Source organism: Sphaeramia orbicularis, chromosome 20, assembly GCF_902148855.1.
Source record: "Sphaeramia orbicularis chromosome 20, fSphaOr1.1, whole genome shotgun sequence".
Classification (NCBI taxonomy): Eukaryota; Metazoa; Chordata; class Actinopteri; order Kurtiformes; family Apogonidae; genus Sphaeramia; species Sphaeramia orbicularis.
In genome coordinates this window covers 5,967,934-5,986,037 of record NC_043976.1, presented here as the reverse complement: position 1 = coordinate 5,986,037, position 18,104 = coordinate 5,967,934, and the positions used below count along the sequence as shown (strand labels likewise).

Sequence of the window (18,104 nt, the reverse complement as noted above, 5' to 3'; positions counted from 1 at the left end):
GCAGGACTGCTGGTGATTTCCAAGCAATTGCGTGTGCATGCATGTGTGTAGTCACAGCTTGTGTTTACACTGTGTTAAATATGCTCATCCTTTTTCCTCCGCTTTTTTTGTGTTTTACCAAAAACTCTTTCAATTGAAATGCTAGTGTGTGCATGAGAGAGTGATGAGTGTATGGGAGTGTGCATGCACGCAAGTTTTCAGTTGCATTTCTGGCAATTACCCAGTCACGGCCTGGTGCACACCATTAGGAGGTGCATGTGTATGTGTGTGGGACACAAGCAAGGAAACTAACTTGATTCCCGAAGACACGACGTTCTGGTGTGGAAAAATTCACCAGTACACTTCCACTACTCTGCTCTCATTCTGGAGAAATTCAGAACAGATCTATTGTCAACAAACCTGATTCAACCTGTCCCATCACAAAAAAGAGGTACTGGTTCTCAAAGCCACACATAGCATACATTCTTTTCCCGTCAGTGTGCTTGGATCATCCTGCAACAAACATATTAGTGTTCCAACATAGCTAAGGCTTTTAATGACAAACAGACAGATTTTTTAATTCAGACAGACTTGAATCATTCCTTAATTCGGGATTGAATTAATTTTGATCCCTTTGTACATATAACCCAGCCTTCGCCACTACTGAGGATGCAACTTCGTTTGGTTTTTGGTGAGGGATGGTGTGACTTGCTGCTGCATTAGGCTTTTATTTATTTTTCCTTGGGCAACACTTGAGGGAGAGAGCAGGAGAATTCTCTCCATTAATTGGTTGAAGCTGTTTTTTAAGTGATTTTGAGGGGGCACTGCATTAGAGAGTAGCAGTACTGCGGTTGAGCATTGTTAATGAAACCCTTGTGCACCTGCCTGCCCTGTGGAAAGAATCAGAGATTACTATAGGACATGGCAGTTTGTCAGACTCCGAGACAGATAGAATAAATGACTTCTTTAGTATTAGTTAAAGCCTAATTAGCTACTAGTGTGTTTATATTGTGATAAATGACTGACCACAGTGTTATTATGGGTTTGAACTTTCAATAGGATATCATTAACATTATACTCTTAATGTTTATTGTACTGATGTCAGCCCTGAAGGATATTGGTTACAGTTTGATGTCTTTACAGCAGAAATGCAGATGAGTGGTGTATGTTTTCCACTGTGTGGCAGGGAGTTACAACATGTGTGGGGATAGGCCACAGCACTGTGTAGGGGTGGGGTGGGGGTGAGGGTGCTGAATGAGGAGATTAACCACAGGAGAAATGGCACAGACGATGTAAGCCACAGTATGCCCACAGTGGAACAAAGTCTGTCCTGAATGTTCAGTGTAACATTATATTCTGGTGTGTGTGTATGTATACACAAGGCTTATGCATAAACATTCATATTCTCCTCTGGTTATGGACATTGTGTTTCATTTGTAGCTCAGGGCAGGTCTGTAGCTCTATCACTTATTCAGAAACTTTTTGGAAAGAACAAGCTGAGAAGAATGCACACTCTACTAACTCTATGAACAGAGTCCCTGTTCTTCATCATTTTTGTCCATCCTTAATGGATTTTATTACCATATTGATGAATAAGAACCAAGAAGTTCAATTAGATACATCCACTGTCATTGCATCATAATCTGTTCATGCAGCTCTATCACTGTCTAGCATTTATTGCATTAAAAGTGATCTGTGAGGTCACAATAACCGTTGACTTTGACCTTTGGCCAAAAAGATCAGTTCATGCCTGACTCAATGAAAGTATTGGTACAAAAAAAAAATCCTGAAATACCATACTTATGGGAAAGGGCATACAAAAAGCCAATGTATTTGACCTTGACCTTTGACCTCTGTTCATCGTTCGCACACCAATTCCTTTCGGTCACAAACTGGCACCCTTTGTTATGCTGTGCATCTGAAAACTGAAATAATGAACAAAAAGGCAGAAAACAAGCCATGACTACAAATAATAATAATAAATTTTATTTGTAATGCACTTTACATTTTTATCTAAAAATCTCAAAGTGCTAAAGGCAGGGTACTAAGCAGAAATAGGACATTGCACATGTTAAATTCTGGAGATTTTCCTCTTCAAACAAGTGTAACACTACACTATATACTGGCTTCTTTGATTCCCACTGGAAAAAACTGTCATGTTTTTTTCCAAATGTCATTGTGGTTTGATTTGTTTATTTGGACACTCAAAAGATAAGAAGTTGTTATTTTGTAAATCATTTCTACATTAATAATAATGAAGATAATTTTAGATATTTACTGGTGTGATTGACAACAATCTGATTATTTGGACATTCAGAGCTTGTGTTTATTGAATGAATTGTTTTTTCCTCTTACAGACAGCTCTGTTGGTTAGGAATCTACAGTCAAAATATCTTAACAGAAGAACATAGCCATATTAGCTAATGTTATCTTTAACTCAATTTTGTATTTCATAGTCTGTGGACAAGCCTGCTGACTTGTGGATTTGAACACCACATAATACTGACCTAGCTCGTATCAAACTCATCTGTATGTTTTAATACTTGTTAAGTAGTTGAAATTACTGTTTTAACTCAACATTTCTGATCAGCAGTTTGTAATGTACATTTAGCTTGGTGAGTTTAACCCCTCAGTCTTCCTCAACTTTTCCCTCTTGTCTAAGTAGGCCCAAGCTGAGTAATGCCGGCACAGGGCCTATTGAGTCTGCAGTGGGCGCATGGGGACGACATCGCCAGTAACGCAGTCGCCTTTCGTCACTGTTGCCACTCTCACTCATATTTACATTCAGGGTAATGAGACCTTTTCAGACATGTACATGCACGAGACACTGGACCCCACAGAGACGTAGGGGACCTCAAGACTTTTCAAATAAAGCCAAATGCGTGGTTGCCACGAAAACGGATATATTGTTCTTGCTCAGATTTTTTTATTTTATTTTTTTGCTTTATTTTTCTTTCTCCTACCCTTTGAGCTAAAATTTGACCCCCTGAACATTTACGAAATCCCACCAAATTTTGCCCAAAATTCAGAAGTGCGTGAAATTGAATTTACATATAGGTTTCGTAGATGTCGGTAAAGAAATGTTGCCACAGCGCCCCCTTGAAAAGTGGAAATACATTATGCCAATGGGACCACGTCCATCGTAAAGTTTGTCGTACAGCCACAAAAACTGGCACACAATCTAACAGTCCTACATCAGAAGACATAAAATTTGGTGCTAGAGCGCACCTGCTGAATGATGGACATACTTGTATTCGACGTGCCCATGGCAAGGGCCTTTCAATGCCGCTTGCGGCTTTAATTCTTGTTACTTCTGATTCCAAAAAGCAAAGACTGAAATTGTGTGTGGTTTACTAGAACAAATAACATTATTTTCTGAATGTATGAGGTGAATTGGAGATGGTCATTTGGGAGACCTCTGTTGAGTTCACTTGGACTGACCCATGAATATAAAACTTCTGTCCTCAAATTAGTGATGATTGTCTCCTTTGAAACATGTTATATATAATGGCAGTCATGCTACATTTACTTAGATCCACACACACAATCCCACCATTACAAACATCAATGTAAATGCATAGCTACTCATAGCTTGGCAGTGATATGAACAACTATTGTGGATCTAGCTGTAAATTCACGTTGTGTTGTATGACTGGTCGCCCAATAACTGAAGGGTTGGCGGTTCGAATCCCGCCCTGTCCCAGTCATGTGCATGTCCTTGGGCACTTCACCCTCCTTGCCTCCAGTGCTGCTACTCACACTGGTGCATGAATGTTCGGTGGTGGTCGGAGGGGCTGTAGGCGCAAATTGGCAGCCATGTTTCCGTCAGTCTGCCCCAGGGCAGCTGTGGCTACATAAATAATTTATCACCACCAGAGGGTGAATGTGTGAGTGAATGAATAATGGATCCACTGCACACGCTTTGAGTATGTGTTCATAGAAAAGCGCTATATAAATCTAATCCATTATTATTATTATTATTATTATTATTATTGTTATTGTTATTGTTATTGTTATTATTATTATGTTTCTCGCTAAGAACAAGAAGGTCCCAAAATGTTGCACAAAAACCCAAAAAAACAAAACTGGGTCTTGATTAAACGGCAATAAAACTAATAAAAAAAAAAAAAAAGAAAATTCAGTAATGTTTGTTGGAGCTTTTTTGCAAACATTAAACCCAGTCTCCAACTTATATGGGAATGCACAGAAGAAGAAAATTAAAATCCATTACATGTCACCAGGGGAAAATGTGAATAAAGTGTTTGAGTGTGATATCCAGGGAAACTAGCTGGCTGAGTGTTACACTGTAGTTCTTTCACCCACAGCAAAGATAGGTGTCATAAAACAGAGCTGCATGATATGATATGAGGTATTGGACATCGACCTACGAAGAGGTGTTTGCCAAGACACAGAAAAGACCATAAATCCAAGTGCACAGCTGTGGGCTTATGTGTACATACAGTACAGTTGCACTTTGAATTTACACACATGTTCTTTTTTTGTAGATTAATGTGTTTCTTTGTCTTCCGTCCTGTCCTCTCTCGTTTCATCTCAACGTCCATCCAGCTGGTTTCAGGAGAAGCTTCCGTCTCAGCAGGAAGGACAAGAAGACCAACAAGTCCATGTATGAGTGTAAGAAGAGTGAACTGTATGACATGGCAGACGTGCCCACATATGAGGAGGTCACTGCGTACCGCCGGCAGAGTGGGGCCAAGCACAGACTGGTTGTACTGGTCGGTGAGTACAACTTTGGCAAACATATGAAAGTAGAGGACGTTTATTTTAAACAGAAATATGTCCAACAGGGGTAGATAATTTTTCCCCCACCATGGATCTTTTATGTATTTCAGAAATATTATGACATGTGAGCTAATACAATCACTGAATCTGTAAATGAAATTATTCCCATAAGAGAGCTTTTAATAAGCTCTCTTTCACTCTTAGCTTCGATCGTAATTTTTAATTGGTTTGGGTCAAAATGTGTTGCAGGCCTTGAGTTAGCTTCAGTATTTCCATAAATCATCCCAAAAACCAGGAATATGTTACCTGTTTTGAACATGACTGTAAATCATGCTGAAAAACATGAGTGTTTAATGGTTCAATATGCATCTTTTGTGTGTTCATGTGTACATGACGCTAAGTCCATTTTAAAGCTAATGTTACCTGGTGTTGATCACTGTAGAGCAGCAGGAGAGGCATTGAACAGATAAAGAGAACATATGGATTTTATCGAAAAACTTGCCCATGTCTTTTATATAGAAATTAGTGTACTGTTTTAATGAATTCCGGCAATGGAGTCAAAGGTTAGAAACAGTTAGCTGCTACTACAACTAGCTCCCAGCACAAACCAGACATATACTTAGCATAAGCACAGAAGCATGCACATTGAACATTTAATCAAGGTGAGTTATGGTGAGTAATACATATTTGAAAGTATTGTTGAAAAGCTGAAAACCTAATATAACCTCAATATTTTGAGTTAATTCAATTGACTGAGGTTTTGCTGTCTGAAAATGGTAACAAAAAAAAAAAAAAAAAAGCAAAATTTAAATGATTCTCTTCAGGAGCTTTTTTCTTAACAAATATTCAGAATGGTTGGTTCTCTTAATATATGACATGTAAATGTGTTTCTTTAATCAGATATGGTGCATAGATTTAGTAAAGGAGTATTTTAGGTCATGTTTTGTTTTCAATTTATGGAACCAGAATAGAATTGATAAAAATTGTTGAATATTACACTGAAAAAAGAGATTTCATTATTTAGCTGTGTTGTCCAGCTCTAATTTTGACCAGAATTTAATACAGAAAAGGAAAAGATATGCACCCCACCCCAAAAAAAGAACAGCAAGACTATAGTTCTGAAGGAGCTACACTAACATTTTTTTGTGCAAATTTTTCATGACATTTACAGTTGGTTAATTAATACCTGGCATTTGTAATTCCTTAGGGACATTAGCTACTAGTGGCATTCGGTTAGAAGTAATTTGTATTAAATTTAGCTGCTAGCCTCCTACTTAGTATGTTTCTACATTATGCAAATCTTCCATTGTTTTTACAAATGTATGTTGTTTTGCTTAGAGGAAATGACTTGGCAGTGTTTAACATAACAAAATGTAGTATTTCAATAAGTTAACGTTAGTACTCGATTGGGTGGTGCAGTGGTTAGCACTCGTGCCTCACAACAAGAAGGTCCTGAGTTCAATTCCAACACCAGTCGATGGGGGGTGGGACCTTTCTGTGTGGAGTTTGCATGTTCTCCCCGTGTCTGCGTGGATTCTCTCCGGGTACTCTGGCTTCCTTCCACCATCCAAAGACATGCACTGATAGGTTAATCTAAATTGCCCATAAGTGTGAATGTGAGAGTGATTGTTTTCTCTATATGTCAGCCCTGCGATGAACTGGCGAAATGTCCAGGGTGTACCGCCTTTGCCCGTAAGTAGCTGGGATAGGTTCCAAGCGACCCCCATGACCCTAGTGAGGATAAAGCAGGTTCAGATAATGAATGAATGAATGAATAGTACTCGATCACCTCACCCAAATTTTTAGATTATTTTTTAAATATGTCTTTTTTCATACATAGAGATACAAAATACCAGAAAACAGAATTTAGTACAATTAGGACCAGATCTACTAAAGGTTTGCATGTATAAAAACATGTGCAAACTCATTGCACATGCAAAAAAATGTATAAACAGATTTTCTAACAATGCGCACCAAGGGTTGCATGTTTCAAAGGTGCAAAATTCCACATCTGCATCCAGTTAATATGTTTGCCACAATGAATATGTAATATGGGGTGTTCACATGCAATTGTGCATGTGTTGGGAGGAGAAAATGTGAATATGTTAATTTAGCACACTCATAGTGATTTATCAAACCCCAAAGCAATTTTGGTCATAGAAACTGCATCTATATTTAACACGTGTCAAAGGGAGGTGCAAACAGTTTGGATGCATAATTGTGCACACATTGAAATGGTTATTGTCGCAAAAAGGAGACATCAAAACAATGAAACAACATGGAGGGAATGCATTTTTCACCCTCGTGTGAACATTTTTGGAATGATTCTTTTCCACTTGATCTGACAATTGTGATTGAAAATACAACATTTACTGACCATCATTAGGCTACAGTGTGACAAAATGATGTGCGTCTGACAGTCAACCCAACAACCCCCATGGCCCCCACACCTCTAAAATGAAAAATAAATGAATGAATGACTCATGTAATACCTTCTATGACAAAATTCCTCCAACGTTACATTTCTGTGCCTCTGAATCATTCAGCGTACTGTTACCATTAGTGCTGTCTCCACTGGCGCACACAAAATTCCACTTTTAAATAGGGTGGTCTCCAAGACTTTGTACCTGTTGACATTTGCACAAGCAATCTTATTAAATCACCTGCAAAATGCGGTTCAACCCCACACACAAAATTCTACCCTGAACAAAAATATAAACGCACCACTTTTATTTTTGCTCCCATTTTTCATGAGCTGAACTCAAAGATCTAAAACTTTTTCTATGAACACAAAAGGCCTATTTCTCTCAAATATTGTTCATAAATTTGACTAAATCTGTGTTAGTGAGCACTTCTCCTTTGTCCTTTGCTGAGATAATCCATCCACCTCACAGGTGTGGCATATCAAGATGCTGATTAGACAGCAGGATTATTGCACAGGTGTGACTTAGGCTGGCCACAATAAAAGGCCACTCTAAAATGTGCACTTTTACTGTATTGGGTGGTCCAGGGGGGTCAGAAAACCAGTCAGTATTTGGTGTGACCACCATTTTCCTCGCACAGTCTTCTTCATGAATTCTCTGAAACAGCTTTAGAGATGGCTTATGGTAGAGAAATGAACATTCAATTCACAGGCAAAAGCTCTGGTGGACATTCCTGAAGTCAGCATGCCAACTGCATATTCCCTCAAAACTTGTGGCATCTGTGGTATTGTGCTGTGTGATAAAACTGCACATTTTAGAGTGGCCTTTTATTGTGGCCAGCCTAAGGCACACCTGTGCAAAAATCCTGCTGTCTAATCAGCATCTTGATATGCCACACCTGTGAGGTGGATGGATTATCTCAGCAAAGAAGAAGTGTTCACTAACACAAATTTAGACAGATTTGTGAACAATATTTGAGAGAAATAAACCTTGTGTGTACACAGAAAAAGTTTTAGATCTTTGAGTTCAGCTCATGAAAAATGGGAGCAAAAACAAAAGTGGTGCGTTTATATTTTGTTTTCAGTGTAGATTGCACATGCAAATTAGTACATGCAAATTGGGACCTTAGTAGATCTGGCCCTTAGTGCATCAAAATCCACTATAATGCTTGAATTTTCCTTGTGAAAGACATTTGACCCCTGCTCAGTGTGTCTCCACCAATGTTAAAGGAAGTGTATATCCATGAGCTGTGAATGCATCTCTTCCCACACAGAGCTGTCTGCTGTGAGTGTGGAGTTCTACGACTGTCAAACTTGGCACTGTACGAGGCATACTGTAGATTTTAATAAAAGAGCTCCCTTTCCAGTGTGGTGACACACATCACTTCCAGAACTTAGCGTGTCACTCAGAGTTTTGCAGCCCCAGGTGGCCTGGCCTAGCAGTCCCATGACCCCCAGTCCCAGAAATGAGCTTCCCAATGTGGTGGCGCCTTAATTTAGATTGTCATCACCCACTGTGATCGACAAAGCAGACCTCATATTAATCAGTCACATTGAGTATTTCATTTACAACACCTCACTCTCAACGTCCTTTTAGTATTTCGAGCTGATGGAATTGTTAACACTTTCCTGGAGGAGCTGGTCTTACAAAGCCTCCAAAGAGCTTTAGAAGCTGCCAAGTTCTTGAAATGAATTTAGCAGGTTCTCATTCTGTGTTTGTGGTTGGGGGACAAATGTTGCCAGCGAACGATGGAACAATTGGAAAAGCCAGGTGCAACAGCAAAGACTTAAATCTTTCTCTGGACCAACCATACCATCAGTAAGTTCTAGCTTTTCCACAGCTTTTCCTTTTTAGGTTTGTGATTTTTTTTTTTTTTCTAAAAAGACAAGAATGTCCCAGGCACAGATGGAAGAAAACATTCCCCAAATTTTCAGCTCAATTCCTTCCAATCTATTTCCATTCATCAAGAAAAGACTAGAGATGCACTCAAGGAATGAGTTTTCATTTCACATCCTCTGACAGCAATTTTTAAACAACCATGAGGTTAGTGTAGAAATGAAAACCACTCGCAACTTTTTCTTTTCTTTTTTTTTATATACATACACAAACTCTCTACTGTGTTGAGCATGATTGGCCGGGCCTTGGTTCACTTAAATACACCAGAGCATGGACTTCATCAGCCGTGTTGCTAATTAGCCCAGGCCCATTTTCTTGCCTGTATGTCCACAGAGGATGCTGAACCTCTCCCACCTGTCATGCTAATGTAAATATTTTCAATTAACTTCCGTAATTTGGAGGACAACCTATGGACAATTTCAAATGTAACAAAGCAGAGGGCCAGTAAAAGATCTGCTTTATGTTTCTCTGCCTCCCTCTATACCAGTAATCATTGCTCTGTAATATCTGTAGCCCCTTGTACCTTTTTCCCATAATTTAGAGATGGTTCTTTTTATGTCTTTTCATTTTCACCTTTGCCAAGGAGGTTATGTTTTTGTCGGCGTTGGTTTGTCTGTCTGTCTGTTTGTGTGCAAGATAACTCAAAAAGTTATGGACGGATTTGGATGAAATTTCAGGAAATGTTGATACTGGCACAAGGAACAAATGATTTAATTTTGGTGGTGATCGGGGGGGTGGGGGCTGAGATGATATGATTTTTTACTTGTCCTACCATGGGCTGTGTCTGTACCAAGTTTTATCTTTCTACCTGGAAATTTTTTTTAGGTGGGTTCCCATCCGCGCACTGTATTTTCATATTTCCAAGTCATTTTTCAGTATTTTGAAAATTCTTCTTGCTGGAAAAATCTACTTTTCCACAGTGTAATTTTCAGTCTGTGTACCATTAGTGTGACACAAAGAGTTTTTCATCAATAGCGTTGTTGTGCCAAAACCCCATTCATTTGAATTGCACAGTTTTGGTGTCGTCATAGCAACACGATTGTAAATAGTGGTGTGTCCTCATTGGCTTTTTGGTTCAGTTTGGCATGAGGGATGTGTGTGCCAAATTTCTTTTGACTATGTCAAAAAAAAATTCACTCCCATTCAAAAACTCTAGGGGACGTGAGAGAGCCATTTTACAATCCAACTATACGAGCTACATATCATCGTGTTCAGGTTGTCATTCCACACAAATGTTACTTTGGGTCCAACTCAGTTTGACACTCTGTGTGTGAGATATAAACACTTTTATACTTTACAAAATGGCTGCTTCGTTGTGAGGTCATCACAGTCACGCCCAACATTTGATCAGAAATGTAATTGGTAACTTTTGGTCACGTGTATGTGTAGGTGATTTTCACCAAGTTTGATCCAAATTGGATGTAAACCCTAGGAGGAGATGATGAAAGTATGAGGGGTGGGATTTTATAGGTCCACACTTCCACCCAATATGGCCAACTTCCTGTTGGGTTCAGGGTTGGGCCATAACGTAATTTTTTACTTGTCCTATCATGGGCTTTGTCTGTACCAAGTTTCATGTTTTTGTATGATGAAAAAAATTTGGGGAGGGCTCCCATCCACGTAATGCATTTTGATTTTTGAGGGGGCATGGCCAAGTCATTTTGTGATATTTTTTCTTGTAAAATAAATAATAATAATAAATAAATAAATTTTTCGCCAGGCTTGAATTTTTGGTTTAATAAAATTGACTTTTTGTTAACGTTTAGGGAGTCAAATTTGCGTTCAAAGTAGCAACAGAATAATAATAACAGAACCATGCGATTTTAATAGGCCCTCGCCGACTAGTGCCTGTGTGGCTCGGGCCTAATAAAGTGTCTGAACCAGACATTGAGTGAAGAATTGAGGAGTGAATGCAATGGATTTAGAGAATGGTTGTTAATTACCGTTAATTAATATAATTATATATCTATATGTTTTTACAGTGTGAAACTGACTTCACTGCAGATATACAGTTTAAAATTGTAAAGATGAGATATTTGCCATTTAAGGATTGATTTCTTTTTTTGGAAAGTCTGTGTTATTTACTGGCTGTAATATTGCACTGAGTGGATTTATGTGCTAGGTGGGTGTTTGTTGATTTCAGTTTTAGTGTTCTATCTCTGGGTGACTGAGCCTGGTTTTCATTCATTTCAGGAAATTTGCACATTATGGCTTGTAATAGTTTGGTCTATTGCATACTACATGATGTCATCTTGTTCTGTGTGTCTGGACCAAATTATTTTCAAGCACTACTAGTTGATTATGTCAGAAATGAGTTTGGAAAAGGTTGAAATCACAAAATGCTCTTTATGCTCTTTGAGTATTGAGCTGATGAACTACGATTAACATCCAGAATAGAAGAGGTTAAGTTGACCTGTGCTGAAGGACGTATCCCTGGACTTTTTCCTTTCTACTCCAGCACAATGTTTTCACCCTATTATTTTTATATCAAACAGCCACCTCCCTCCCCCTCTGTCTCTCTTTCTCCCAAAACTTTCCAGGAATGCCTCAAGGCATTAATGTGGACGTGTCGGTCCACTTTACCCACTAATGAATGACCTGCTGCCCACCTCCTGAGCTCCAACAGAGCCTGTTTTAAAAGCAATTCAAGATGCATATCTTGGGTCTTTTTTTGCATTATAAATCAGATGGCCAATGAAAATATATTTTTATATACTGTATGCATAGTTTGACTAAACCACTGCTGGTTTTGAAAGAAATCTGATTATTTAACCTGACAAAACGGTGTGTTGATTTCCACATTTTTCACTGTGGTGTGAGGTCAGCTCTGTTTCTTTGTAACCAGACAGACTGAACTAAGATTTTGATGAATTGAAAGTTCTTAGTTTAGAGTTCAGCCCTAATTTATTTCAAACACGCTGATGCTTAATTTAGTGTATATGTGGCATCAAAATATATGACACAGCTTCTCCATTTAAAGCTTCAGCACAGTTAGAAACAGTAGTAAGACTGCTGTGTAAATGATCTGTGGTTACTACAATTCGCCGCTGTCATCCTTTAAATGTGGCAGCAGTGAAGCCACCACTGTGTGTAGCACGGTAACACTCCTCACAACACATTCTCATACCTAAGTGACAGAATAGGTTGGTTACTAATCACTCCCAATGTTGCACTTATTCACACAGTTTGCACTAGTATCACAAATTTCATAAAGATATACTGCTGGACTGTTTTATTTCACAGTGACAGTTTCATATGTAAGTTTTAGTTTGAGATTTAGGCACATGAACATTAGGGTTGGAAAAAGATCATGTTTAGGAGTAAAATAAGAAAGTTACATCATCTTCAAGCTTACAGTAGCAAACACAGTTATTAGGGATCAACTAATATGTTTTTAATGGCCAAAGCATTTATCAATTATCAGTAATCAATAATCACTTAAACCAATAAATAGTTATTTGGAAGGGATATAATAATTCTTTGTTAGTGCCATACTGGAGAAATATATAATTATACTTATATATATATATATATATATATATATATATATATATATATATATATATATATATATATATGTATATATATGTATATATGTATATAGCTGCAAGAAACACGTCGCGGAAACAGCTGGAGCTCCGCTTCCCTCCAGCCGTTTCCGTGTTTCAGTCGTTTCCACTTCGTGTTTGTTGCAGTCACATAATATCATATGGTTGTGCTGCCATTGCCAGGCAGCTGCGCAAACCTCCGCTTCCCACAATGCGCATCGCAACAAAATTCCAAAGATGCCCGCGTTACCTCCCAGCTCTGTTTGTAAACACATGGTTTGTTTATGGTGGATGAAACTTCGAAATTGTTCACCGTGAAGGACAAGATTCAGGTGAGTAATCACAGAAAGACTTACGGATTCGTGATAGGCTATGACTGGGGTTTTACAGACTTGATGAAAAATTGGTAATGAAAGTCTCCCGCAGCTTTAAGTACTCAAGTATTAAGGCGAATGCAACAAAATGATGGTGAGACTGGTGTGGAGATGGCGACCATTCTATGAGTTTCATCCAGTTTACATACTGATGAATGGGAACCATTTTACGGATTATGTACAATGATCACTCATTCATCTGAATAACTGAGATCAGGAGGTAATAATTGCAGTGGGTCTAACCATCAGTCCAAAACCAGAATATATAGTATATTTACTAGTTGGCAAACAAAGTATCAAAGCATCATTTTAAGCTTGGACGTAGGCTTGGAGGTTTCAGACCGGGTCAGAGCTCCGGGGTCCTGGGCCCGAGCTCATCTCACCCTACACGCTGCAGTCGATGCACTCAAACTTTGACCTGGAAGTTATTAAGCTGGCAATACTGGAGGCAGCTTCCATTAATGAGTGCAGTAATGCAGTCTGACACTTTTACTGGCACATCAATCTATGAGGCTATGAGTACCAGCAAAAGAGACAGACGGAGGGAGAGAAAAAACACATAAACACCATGCAAATACAGCAGCGTCATCCAAAAATGTTGGTAGAATTACAACTTCTTTTATTGCATCATTCACTTCATTTATTAAATTGCTGTTGTATTAGAGTGTTGTTAAAAACAAACAATGCACAAAGAGGTGGCATGTTAAAGGTGAATGGGACCAGAGGGCAATGCTAATGCTTGTAAAAGACCCAGTGGTGGGCCTGTTGGACAGGCACTGGTGCAGCTGGAATCGGCTTTAATCGCCATCTGAGGTATTCTGAATGAGGCCTGCTGCCATGCATCATTGATATCGCAAGTGGCGAGCAAGGGAACGATGTACAAGGTGAAAATGTTTTTACGAGTGAGCAGGAGGGTAGCACAAATGGCCCCACTGGTCCCCTGTACACGTGCCCCACCCCCCCATATCCACGCTCAAACTCTTGCAAACAGGCCCATATGGAAGTCTGCCGGACTGGACCGCTGCAATAAGGCCCGTAAAAAAGCCTCTATTACCACACTCTGCCACCTCCGACACCTACAAGAACACAAGGTTGCAGTCTTGTTCAAACAGCCGCTGCATTCCTCCCGCACTCCCAAAACATATTCAAAATGAACTCCATTTCCTCATCTTAATAAATCACTCCGGCTCTCAAACCTCCTGGTTCTAGACTCTTATTTTCCCCCCCTTTACTGAAAAACTCCTTCTCCCCAGCTAAGATTGATTGCTGTCTTTGCTTGGCCATGTGCTTGTTTATGTGAGATGGTAACCACAGAATGCCTCGTGTCGTCAGTCCAGAGAGGGTCGGGGTATTTTTCTCTTTTTTCCTCTCGGTTTCTTCTCAAATTCACAGTAGTGTGCAGGCGAGCACTGAGGAAACGGCTATTATCACTTACAGCAGTCGGACTGGGCCATGTGTTGGAGACCAAACAGCACAGGGTGTGAATTTGTCTATGTGTAAACGCTGCCAGTTTTCAGAAATTGCACTTAAAAGAGCCTTGTTGTCCGCACCTTATATAAGGATGTGGATCAGTCCTGTACCTTCCTGCCTCAGACCTGACAAAATGTAGAAGAACAGCAGCACGATAGGAAAAAGGAGTGGTTTTCTCTTAAAAATAGTGCGCTTGTCTATTTCTATTTTTTTCTCCTCTCTTTGCCCCCCCCCTCTCTGTTTCCACCTAATCCGCTTCACTGAGTGAACTCATTGTCCGTTTGTTTTAGAGGAGCGGCCTGCTAAACACATTTGCCTGGAGAAATGAATTTCCAATAGGGTCCAATGCGATTGTAGTGCCTGCCCAGAACGTTAGGCATGCGAGGAATCTCGAGCCCAGATCAAGCGTTGTCTCCTACTGTCCACACACTGCAGAAGCTGCGGTAAAACACTGAAAAGCCCAGCCGCTGCACTTGTAACTCTAAAACTGATTTGGTGTCCAGTCTGTTTGAAGACACTGATGCCAGTCGGTTCAGATTAGGATGATGTAGCACCCGGGTAACAACCACCACAACAAAAGAGACTGACAGTTTTAACAGTCTGAGGGAGTGGGATGTTCATCCAGTGACTTCTTCTACAAATCAGTGTGTATACCGTTCCAAACTATAAAGAAGCCACTGATAAATCAATCTACAGTCAATTCTCTCTCCTACTTTTGCTTCTTTCAATCATTTCATCGGTGATGGAAAATCCAGCTGCTCTGTATATAACTGACTTCAGTGTGTATGTCCCATATAACAGAGGGTTTAATGTTATGCCAGACTGCAAAGAGGGAAGCGCTGGTTAAAAAGCCCTAATCGATTCTCTGTGTTCGAATGGCTTTCTCTGGGTTGCCTGTAGTTTTCATAGCATATGTAATTATTTACACACTGTGGTAGATTGATTTATTATTATATAACAAAATCACTGAAAAAATTGTCTCTTTTAAACTTCACACTGGTCTAAGGATAAAATAGGCTTTGTAGAGAAGCAAAAGCCAATGTATGGTCAGTGTATTTTTTTTTGGTTTTTTTTTTGTTAGTGAAGATGACATTGACAGGGTTTGGGTATGTACATGGAGTGTCATTTCTGGAATACATGCGTCATTTTCTGATTCTAACACCATCACAGACATTGTTTCATCATTTGTGGTCTGATCTGAGAACAGTGATGACTTTCCTCATTTCTGTGTTTTGTTTCTGTGTTTCCAGGACCCACAGGCATTGGTATGAATGAGCTGAAGAGGAAACTATTGATCTCAGACCCCCAGCACTTCAGTGTAACCATCCCACGTATGTTTTCCTTATCTTTTCCTTGTCTTATCTGTTTAAGGCTATGGTTAAACTACAGGATTGCAGCCTGATATGGTTGACGTAGTCCGCTGGTTTGTATCAGGAGTCAGAATTTGATTATTTTACCTTGTATAGTTTGACCTAGGGAACAACTGGTTCCACATCCAGGATACCTCACAATGTACTGACAGAAATGTCTAACCAGTTTTAGATCTCCACGGCAGGTTTGGACAGTCTGATGCTAACCACAAGTTACACGGAGCAATCTAATGTGCATGGTTGTGAACATGAAGATACCATCAGCATTCTCAGTCCTTTTTATGCTTTTCCCATAAGAAGACAGCCGGTATCAAACGCTATAGTAGCTTTAATGTGAGATCTTTGTCAATGTTTTTAAGTACGTGAGTACTGTGAACTGTACCTATACTTATTATAAAATAATTGTATGGAAGTGGCAGTCTGAACTGAAATGCCGTATTACAGCGCTTTACACAACTGCAAAATCTAAAATTCAGCACTTTTATTCTTACCTTGACAGAACATAAATTCACTTCTAGCATTATGCATTTACATTCTTGTTTGTTTTTTATTACAGTTGATTGATATCACCTTCCTCATAATTACACAATATACCTCATTAAAGACAGCAACATTTGTTGGGGAGCAATGTGTACTCTGTTTTGTTACTCGGCCACAAAAAGGCACAGGTTTGGAAGTTTGCAATCACCTAATCTGACTGTAGTTTGACTTAACTTCTTTGCACGTGTTTTATTCCTGCTAGAAAACTGTTTTAGAAAGTTTTGGCTCATGAAATTCCGCATAAAATATAAAATGTACAAATCCTATATTTAAATAAGACTTGTGTCATGATGGTTTAATGCATGAATTATTGCAAGATGCATCATGTTTTCCTGTCGCTCACCATGAACTGATGATCAAGTCGTGGTGCCTTCATGTGACACTTATTTCTTGATAAAGTTCAGTAATTAGCATTTAATGTATTTTATTTACACTTGTCCATTCTGTGGGTAGGTTTGTGGTGCTACTTTAAGGATTTGCAGCAACATGTAAACTTTTCCTCTAATGACATGTCAGATACTACAGTTTAAGAGAGAGACTGATCCAAAGCCGTAAACTGAACTTTTGTGGTGTCCAGCTAATTTTGTGGTCTATTTATCATTTAATAAATTAATGTATAATTGATGATCAAATAAGTAAAGCCACAGTAACATGATCATCAGTTCATGCTGAGCAACAGGAATTTATGATACATCTTGCATTTACCGTTAATCATGCATTAATTCATGTACTGAATCATCATAAGTCATACATTACTGAGGATACGAGCTATGATTTGCATTCTTATCATAAAGCTTTACCAACTGCCATTGTGTGGCTTTGTCTTCAAATCTTTATCTTAATGTCTTTATTAAAATGCACATTTCTTCATTGAAATACTGTATGTACAGACTCTTGTCTATATTTTCTTTTATTTTCTGCAGAAGAATGCCACATATTCAGCCAAAGATCAGGAAGTTTTTTTTCTTCATCCTATATCATAAGAGGACATTGCCAGAGTCCTCTATGTAATATAAGTGAGGTCTCAGAATTTCTGTAATTGCCAGCACAACAATGTCAACATTCTCAGATAAAAGGCTGAGATACAAATAAACTAAATAGAAAAAAAAGTTGTAGAGTAAACGTTCAGTTTTTCATGATGTACCTGTTGCTAAGCAGCTGTTCTGTGCAGAATGGGCCCTTCCTAAACCCTAACTAACTGACTTCCAGCTGTGGTGTTATGGGGATAAGCTGACTCCCCGTCTCTTCCTCTGTATCCATTCGCTCCCTCTTGTACATCTGTCGACCGAGACTATCACACTGGAAATACATTCTGAAAGAAACTGTTAAGCACATAAGATACCAGATCAGATTCTGACAGTGCACTGGTGCACCCTGTGAATTTCTTTTAAAGCAACAAATCAAAATAATCACTTTAGTTGAAGGATGTATAACTTACTCACTCTGGTCTAGTTTTTACAGTGTATGTGCTGCGTGAGCGATGGTCCAGTGTAACACTCCCACAGTGCTGGAGACTGTGTGGTCAGCCGTTCCTCCCTGGTAGATGGTCCTGTCCAGGCCTAGGCGGTTAGTTCTCCTCCTGTGTAATTGTCAGCTTTTCACAGCCTCCCTGACACACTCCGAGTGATGAAACCAAGTTTTTCTGCCTCCTGAAGACATGCCATTCCACTGCTTCATCAATTGGAACCGGTGCCTTTTCGCTCTCCTTGCTTTATTCTTTTTTCAGTTTCTCTCTATTTACTGTGTATTTTCTCCATCTTATAA

The 18,104-nt window shown here is 39.2% G+C and overlaps 1 protein-coding gene across 5 annotated transcripts in view; it reads left to right on the top strand.

Moving 5' to 3' along the window:
• LOC115410999 (MAGUK p55 subfamily member 7) overlaps positions 1 to 18,104 on the top strand; it is a 120,306-nt gene that overhangs the window by 73,574 nt on the left and 28,628 nt on the right. For all 5 annotated transcript variants that reach the window (XM_030122892.1, XM_030122891.1, XM_030122890.1 and 2 more), the window contains 2 exons: positions 4,546 to 4,716; positions 15,681 to 15,761. In XM_030122892.1, the coding sequence (XP_029978752.1) occupies positions 4,546 to 4,716; positions 15,681 to 15,761 (252 nt within the window). The remainder of the gene's footprint in view (positions 1 to 4,545; positions 4,717 to 15,680; positions 15,762 to 18,104) is intronic.